Source organism: Gouania willdenowi, chromosome 14 (assembly GCF_900634775.1).
Source record: "Gouania willdenowi chromosome 14, fGouWil2.1, whole genome shotgun sequence".
Lineage (NCBI taxonomy): Eukaryota > Metazoa > Chordata > Actinopteri > Blenniiformes > Gobiesocidae > Gouania > Gouania willdenowi.
In genome coordinates, this window is record NC_041057.1 from 22,016,652 (window position 1) to 22,025,919 (window position 9,268).

At 34.4% G+C, this 9,268-nt stretch overlaps 1 protein-coding gene and 1 pseudogene across 1 annotated transcript; both read right to left on the minus strand.

The window, feature by feature from the left end:
• Window positions 1-872: 872 nt before the first annotated feature.
• Window positions 873-7,363, minus strand: LOC114476058 (serine/threonine-protein kinase pim-2-like). Its single transcript, XM_028467304.1, has 8 exons — window positions 7,268-7,363; window positions 5,380-5,718; window positions 4,175-4,269; window positions 3,360-3,410; window positions 3,055-3,270; window positions 2,304-2,481; window positions 2,027-2,197; window positions 873-967 (listed from the first exon to the last, which is right to left on the minus strand). Exons 1-8 carry the CDS (start codon window positions 7,314-7,316, stop codon window positions 873-875), a joined length of 1,194 nt encoding a protein of 397 aa, XP_028323105.1. The 5' UTR covers window positions 7,317-7,363.
• A 1,425-nt stretch (window positions 7,364-8,788) lies between these two features.
• On the minus strand, window positions 8,789-8,906 carry LOC114476291 (uncharacterized; annotated as a pseudogene).
• Window positions 8,907-9,268: the final 362 nt, after the last annotated feature.

Consider the following 9,268-nt stretch of genomic DNA (forward strand, 5'->3'; position numbering starts at 1 on the left):
AAACAGGCGGACACAAGAGAGAGGAAAACGGAGACACATCCAAAATGATCAGATAAGTGATTTTCCAATGATATTTATCATATGGTTTTAAGAATCCAAATGCATTTTTATATAAAAAAAAAAAGGGAAGGGAGGGGCCAACATCCCTCTGATTTTTGATTTATATTTTATCATAGGAAAATATACCTCAAAACCCTCCAACCATTTTCTTCTTGTTCCACCAGCACTTAGCGTGCAAGACCATAAAACACCTTCACTGGGTTTAGACACTTTTAAGAGTAAAACTAAGTGTTCTCAACAAACCGCAAATTTTGCCGTAACACGTTTAAATATTGTTCTGTTATTCGAAGCCTGGGCACAGCCTCAACTGCCAAAATTCTATGTAGATTATATCCTTTCTTTTTTTTTTTCTTCTTGTTCCGGGGAGGAAATCTTATTTCCCTTAGACCAAAAATCACCAAATTTTTCAAAAAGGTTCAGTCCAATGCCAGATTGCCTCATGGTGACAATTTACTGTTTAAAATTTCAATAATTAAAGCTGCCTGGAGACAAAATCAGTTTAATCTATAGTGTAGGCCTCATAGATCAATTGAAATTGTTGTTTGTTTAAAAGTTTGTTTTTATCTCCACTGTAAACACTCATTTTATTGACATTGTCAGAAAGGTTTTCGCATTGCATTGTGGGATGTTGAGTCCCATAGACAGATGCATAGAAGTGTTTTTACTTCATTCTAACATGATTTCTTGTGTTTCTTCACCAGACTCAGAGAACAGTGATTTGATTGAGAATATATTTGCACTTTATTTACATATTTACAGTTTAATTGTACATTTGCACACAGACACTGGTGTGGAAGTTCATTGAGTTTTTTTCAAACTCTGAGCCACGGGTGATCCAGCAGGTCATCTAACCCCAATCGAAGGGCAGGATTTATCTTCAGGCACTGCATCACAAAGTTGTTTCCCACTGGAGAGTAAAATGAAAGGAAGATTTTAGAACAATGATTGTCTATAAATCAGAGGTGTCAAAGATTCAAAAAGGAGCTGCTATTTCTAATTTGATCAAAAGGGTCTCACCATAGTATATAAGGCTGTTATTTGTGCACGTGCACTTATTTTCCTATCATGTGCCACAGTTTTAACAATATCAGTTAATTGCAATCAATTAATAATAGGAAAAAAATAACGAAATACAAAAATTAACGCCGTTAATCGCTCATTTTTTCTTCTCATTGCGCGCGTTCACGGTATATCCAATACTAATGCATCGGCTACAACGGTAGAACATGAGAAGTCTTTGTGCGCATTAATTTTAGTTAAAAATAAAAACACACCAGATGAAAAACTAAAGCCGACTTGTGTGCAAATTGTGCAAGAAAGAGTGTGTGGATCAGCGGAGCTCTGCTAGCCTCCAGCCTTCCAGCGGAGCTCTACCACCTCAATGCTAACTATGTAGCAGCTAGCACGAACAGCGGTCCTTCGGACGCTACACTAGACTGAGTGGGTTCAGAGCCAAAATTAATAAATCCATGAGTTGTTAATAATGTTATTTTTGATGTGCTAATTTACAGTACTGTGATTGATGGATCTGTTTTATTTATTATATAATATCTGACGGAGAGAAAAAACAAGGAGGAACGGAAATGTCTGTTAAAAACAATAAATGACTTTATAAAGCCCAATTTGTTATATATCAATGTTTTCAATCTGCCACAATAATGTAATTTAAATGAAAATACCTCAAGTTGAGGGCGTTTCTTAGCAAATTTTGAGTTGAGATTAAAAAAGACATTAATTAGATTTATTAATCACAAAGCATAATTAATTAATAGCACAATTTTTTTAATCTATTGACAGCACTAATCAGAATGTATTTTCATTTCAACAACGAAGGTAAAGCATTTTCAATCGTCATTATTTAGTGCTTATTATGCCATTATTACACTGGTTCGAACCACTTTGACTAAAATGAGTTTGACACCCCTGCTGGACAGTACAGTCAAGTGTTTGTGTTTGCATGACTTACATTTAGAGAGACGGTTGATGATCCGTCTTTTTCCTGTCACGTGTTCTAAAGTGCTATAGGTGACGCACGTGTACAGATTATGAATGAGGAGCCCGATCTGCCACACTGTGGTTTGTTCAGCCTGGTACTTTTTATGAGCAAAATACTCCGGTGGGGCAAAAGACAGTGTACCTAGAATCATAAACAAATGGAACATAAAAAGCGGTCAGAACGAGAGTCAAAGAGGACATTTTGTGGATTCAAAGATGTGCAACCAAGAAAAGAATTAAACACCAACCAGACATCCGTTCATAGGGCACGTCTTTCACCCAATCACCACAGCCAAAGTCAATAATCTTCACAGATGGGGTTCCATTGGTGTTGGAAATCAGGATGTTTTCTGCTTTAATATCCCTGTGGAACACCCCATTTTTGTGCATTATAAACGCTGCTTTGAGGATTTGCTTGATGATAACCTGTAACAGAAAGAGACAGAAAGGTTACGGTTAGGCTGTCATTATACATATGTTTTATTTGCTAAATGAAACAAACTTCCACAATTTAGGATATCTACAAAGAATAAAGCTTGGCACACATGAGAAAAAAACAATTAAAAATACTAACTTTGCGTTGTTTAATGCATATGAATGCTAGCTCCTAAGCCCCGCCCCTTTCAAAGCTAAAGCTAAAGCTAAACTGCAGGCTAACGTGAGGAAAGTTGTTGCTAGCGGTCTTGAAACATCGCAGGAGAAACGCAGCACAAACACTTGGTAAACAAGTAAGGCAGGTCAAATTCTCTTATATGGGAACACTTTGGTTTGATGATGAAGTGTTTTGTTTTGTGCAAAAGTGAACAAACCTGATTTTAGTGTTTAAATGATTTTATTTATGATTAAGGAAAATTAATATGTATTTGGTTGACAAATAATCATGATTTCAATTCTGACTAAAATATTGGTGATTATCATTGTTTTCTATAATCAAGCAGCCCTAGGTTAGGGGCAGTGAGGGGACGAGTTTGGAGACACAGTGAATAAAGTCGTGCTTACCTTCACTTCCTGTTCCTGCCATTCATGGTTCTTCTTTTTGCTGTAGCTATGCAGATCCATGGCATTGTCAGGACGTTCCATGACTAGGACAAACTCATCTTTAAGCTCAATGATATCCAGCAACTCAATGATTCCAGGGTTATTTTCGGAGCCTTTGGTGAGGTTACAGGCCGCGTGCAGCAACAGCAGCGCCTCAAAAACCAACAATTTCCCACCCTGGAATTTTAGAAAACAAACAGCCCATGTTTCAAAAACGAGCCCCAAATCTGAGAATTTCTGCCATCATTGATGAGAAGTATACTTACATCCCCTTGCAAGTATTTCACCTTCGCCTTTGGAATATGTTTCAGGGCTACCTGCAAGACAAAAATCAAGCATTTAATCACATGGTTCATGGTTTTTAAACGCTAAAGTCACCGGGATTGTGTGTAACATGTGTCTATGTGATACACTTTTGGGTATTTTTGTAACACTTTTCACTGTAGTATCAAAACTGAAATCTGAACTAATCTGTTCTACCGATGTGTTGCTGTTGTTAGTGTAATTAAATTGTAATTTAGTTCTAATTCTATAACAACTGTCATTTACATTTAATTAAATGCAAACATGGGGAACAATGTTACAGTTCTATGGCTTACACACACATAGTTAACATTTATTTCTGTTTTTTTTGTAAAGTGTCCTTGGGTGGGCATTCTACTTTTAAATAATAATAATAATAATAATAATAATAATAATAATAATAATAATAATTATTATTATTATTATTATCATCATTATTAGTTTCATATCAAGTTTACCTGTTGTTACCTGTCGTTTTTTTCTTGGATAAAGAAACCTAACAAGGTATCCAAGAGACGTGAAACAAATTAGATGATAGATAATATTTTTTAGTGTATCTTACAGCTGATTTAAGACATGGTTCAAAACTGAAAAGAGACGCTAACAGAAAGCTAACACAAGAGAAAGGGTCACAGTTAATAGTAATCAGAAAAAAATGTTGGTCGCTGGGGTCGTAATTGAGTTGTAATTGAACATTGAACTTAAATGTAATGGAAAAAATGTATTTTTAAAGGCTGAAAACACTACAACTGTGTGTAAATTGTGTGTATAAACTTACAGACTTGTCATCATTCAGGCGAATACCGGCATAGATGCTCCCAAAGCCACCTTTACCAAGCAGATTCTGCTCCTTGTAAACTTTCTTAAAATTCTCTGCAAACACACAAATGCACACATTGGTTTGAAAATGCAACAATTTATACGTTTGGACGATATTCTGCTGTGAACAAAAACACAGAAACACACACACAACTGTAACTTCTAAGATGACTTCATGAACAATCAAAGATCAATTATTCATCGAAAATCCTGATTTTTAATGTATATTAGGGTTGCACAGTTCATCTTATTTTAATCGAGATCACAATTTTGGTTGCCACAATTAAATAAACCTGATTGTCGGCAATATTTACATTTAAAATACGGGTTCTGCACTCGGTAATAGTGAATTTTACACAGTTAGCCTTTGGTACATTTTAAATTCTTGGGGTAATTGTTCTTTATTTATTTTTTCTATTTTGTATTGAAAATTCCATTTTAAAGCTTAATTTTGCACTGTAAACCGTACACATGTTTGTTTCAAAGTAGTGCAATAAAACATGTTTTTCCCTAAAATGATAAATAATTGTGATATAATCGTGATTACAATATTGATCAAAATAATTGTGATTATCATTTTGGCCATAATCTTGCAGCCCTATTATTAACAAAGAAAATACAGACTAGGGCTGGGTGATATGGACCAAACCTTGTATCTCGATATTGTCAAAATGGCGATATATGATATAAATCTTGATCATTTTAATTCTAATGAAGTCTCACCAGAAAGAAAATGAAGGGTTAATTTTGCTGATGCAAAATGCCACACAGACACATTTATTAACAAACTGTTGAAAAAAATGTCCTCCTATAAAGGACAGCATGTATGAGTGAGTTCTGTAGTTTGGCTTGTTTAGGTGAAGGTCTGGGTTGGGACACACTCAGTAATCCATCTAACTGTGCTTTTTCATGCTGTTCTGAGAAGCAGCGAATGCAGCAACTCCTAAAACAAGTGTTTTTAAACAAAATAAGCTATAAAAATATATATAAATTGATATAGGCAATAATGTCATTTCCCATATTGCCAAACTAGAAAGCGCGATATATCTTGAATCTCGATACACGGCCCAGCCCTAATACAGACTGAAGCAGTAATCATTATTAGAAGTAAAATGAGTGCCCGCAATAATCACAACAAGGCTTGTTTAGCTTTGTTCATCTTACCTGTTTTTTGGATCCAGTATATCTCTGTTTCATCTACACAAGATGAGTCAGGGTATGATGACTCTTCAGGTGCAGGGTCATCCTGAGAATCGTGCTCCAAAAAGGGAATGCGAGCTGGTATGGTGGGTCCAATTATTTCATGTAGCTCAGACAGTGAATCGTCTGTGTCTACATCTTTGCAGTTCTCAGATATTTGGGTCTCCTCAAGCTTGGGTTTCTTATTGTTTGACAGTAGAACATTCTCGTTGTCGAACTCTCTTTTCCGGCCCCTTCCCATTGGGAGCAGCCCGTGGGCCTCATCCTTGAGTGGGGCCTCAAACTGTCGCGGGATGGGTCCTTCTGAAAAGAAGAACATCAGCATGTTAGTGCGTCCTCCACATTTCTTGTTTATTTCAATGATTAGAAGCCAATGTTAGCACCGCTTAGTGTTCACTTCTAACAGAAAAACACAACAATCCATCTTTTTTCCAGGTTTGGGGTCAATTATAATTGTAATCGCGTAATTGATAATTAATTACAGTTATGGCGTAGTTGTAACTTTAAATATCTGTTGCTGTCGTAATCGTAATTGAATTGTAACTGGGTTCAGATAATTAACTTTGTAATTGTAACTGCCCTGAAAATACTATAAAAATTGTCAATTATAATTTAACGCAAAACTGGGGAACCATGTTACAGTTCTATGTACTGTTCTACACATATGTAGTTAGTCACCAGTGATCAAAATATGTCTTATATCAAGCTTTCTAGCATTTTACCATTTAAAAACGGCAGCTGAGTTTTACCTGAATACTCGAGTAAACTGATGTTTACCTAACGACGAGTCGGCCGCTTTTCTGAAACAGTTCATTTTAAAACTATAGCGCAAAGACTTTGTTGAATGAATCAACAGCCTTTACTCGTATATGTGTGTCAATATTTATCTTGTTTTACTTTTTCCTACTTAATAATAATAATAATAATAATAATAATAATAATAATAATAATAATTATTATTATTAGTAGTAGTAGTAGTAGTAGTAGTAGTAGTAGTAGTAGTAGTAGTAGTAGTAGTATTATTATTAGTAGTATTATTGTTATTAAAATACTATTATTACATTTACAATTATTACATAATTATTCAATATTTGTATTATATTAAGGCAAGGCAAATTTATTTGAAAAGCACATTTCATACAAGGCAATTCAATGTGATTTACATGATTGAAAAGTGCAACATAAACATGTAACAGTTTAAAAACAGCAATAAAAACATTTAAAAACAGCAATAAAAACATTTAAAAACAGCAATAAAAACATTTAAAAACAGCAATAAAAACATTTCAAATCAGCAATAAAAAAGTAGTTTTATCTGAAGATGCTGATAATAAATGTACCTGGTTGGGTCTGTGAACACTGAGCGGCTTTAGGATTGGTAGAGATTCTTCTTCTACTGATTATTAAAGGTTGTAAATGAACAGATTGCTGTGCTAGCGCCCCCTCAAACTGAGGTCAAACGCTGAATTGCTAGGTTTCATATCTGGTATGTGTGAATGTGCCGTTCTCATTCATTTATTAAGACCTGCGGCCCACGTGTGTGATCGACACAAAAAGCCTCCAATCACAATAAACGTGTTGTGCACCCCTCAACACTAATAAGTGATAAGAGATGAAGCTTTGTTTATTATGATTTTTTTGCCCCGCCAAAACAAATAGATGAGAGACAAGGCTGTTATAAATAACCCTTGACATTTTAGACTAATTTACAGCAAAGAAATACACATTTATCACAGATTTAAAGCTAAAAGGTCAGATATACACTCCTCTCTGAAGGAAATTTTCCCAGGAAAAAAAATTACCTTTAAAATAAATCTAAATTACACAGAGAAATTGAGCTGTAAACACTAACCTTTGGTCAAGTTCTGTACAAGCCCGGGAATCTTTCCTAGGAAATCCATGGATTCTCATAAGGTTTCAAATAACACTTGTTTTCATGAGAAAGTAGTTAAAATGACTGCTATCAAGTTTGTCAGATGAAAGACGAAGGTTCTACTGGCTGAGTTTCCATAGCAACTAAGGGTAAACAAACTGTTGGGTTTTTTTTTGCTGAGGCTTGTAAGTGAGAGCTAGATAGATATTGATATTTACACTAATACAGTTATAATAATAATAATAATAATAATAATAATAATAATAATAATAATAATAATAATAATAATAATAATAATAATAATAATACAATTGTTAAATTATTATTCAATATTTGTGTAATATTGAGGCAAGGCAGGCCAGGTAAATTCAATGTGCTTTACATGATTGAAAACTGCAACATAAACATGTAAATGTTTAAAAACCAATAAAAACATTTAAAATCAGCAGTAAAAACATTAAAATTCTCTCTCTCAGTCAAACACAGTAGAGTAAGAGAAGTTGCTGACTTCAGCACTGCTGCAGTTTGTTCCACTTCTTTTAAAAAACAAAAATAATATTGAAACAGTAACACTTAACAAACTGAGTTTATTATAATTTATTTAAAAGAATACAATGAAGAAAAATATTTTTAAAATGCAAAGCACCAAACACCCCTTACAAAAAAGAAGTCTATTTAAGTGTGCTTAGGGTATACTTATTTTAAACTGAAAATTAAAAGGGATACTTGCATTTTTCATTTTATGTACTAATCAAAGATACATTTAAAAGCACATCACTTTATCATATTTGCAGTACACTGAAATGTATACATTAAAATCCAAGTATATTTACTTCATACTAAAAAATACATTTCTCCCCACATTGTAATGGCTTTATAGCGATAAAATGCAACACATTTTTTTCTTCCTGTGAATTCTTAAATTAAAATATAAAAAACAAAACACAAGTCTATTGGTAGGATAGTTAAGTGAACAAGTAAAGTTAAAAGTATATCACAGTGTATATTTTAACAAAAAGTGCTCATTTAAATGAAAGTGGGTTAGATTATTGTATAGTATTAGTAGACCTATAAGTTTACTTACAGTATGAAATAAAGCTTTTGGTAAACTAAAATTTGGTCCAATTTAGTCTCAAGAACAGTGGCGGCTGGCCAATAGAGGGCGCTAGGGCGTAGCCCCACCACTCACCGCGTTTGTTTAAGACAAAAAATAATAAAAATTATTAATGAATAAAAAACACTACGTAACAAATGTATAATGTATTTAGATAATCAGAATAAAAATTATATAGATGATGATGTGAGAAGTGGTTTTATTCATCTGTGTCTGATTGGTGATGTGTTTCTTCCTTGGGGCGCAAAAATCTTTACCATCCACTCTCGTTCAACTACTGACCACCACCAACACTCACTCACACACACTACATTCATAATAGGCAATGTGGCTAAAGTGCCTTGCCCAAGGACACAATGACAGATACTACTGGGGTGACTGCGACCCCACTGTGGCACCTGGAATTCTCAGTGGTCTCCCATCCACCTACTAACCAGACCCAGACCTGCTTAGCTCCCGAGATCTAATGGGATCGAGCAATGACAGGCTGGTATAGCCACATACCATATGTATTAAGCAATTTACAACAATGTCATCTCAATGCGCTTATTAAATTATAAAATTTATAAAAAGAAAGGAAAAAACCCAACAAGATCCACATGAACAAGCATTTAGCCAGCAAACAAAATCAACATTGTAAAAGAAATATAAACAATTATTTTATATAGCCTCCATCCTCTCACAACAAGATTTATCTCATGACACGACAGCACATCTGTTGTTTGTGTGGGAAACACAGAAACACGGAGAATGACAACAACAACAATTCGGAACAGCCTCAGTGAGGCCCATCCACAAAGCCAATCCTTCCATTCACTGTGAAAAATACGAACAATTTTCTGACCTTACCTTTACTGAAGGTCTGG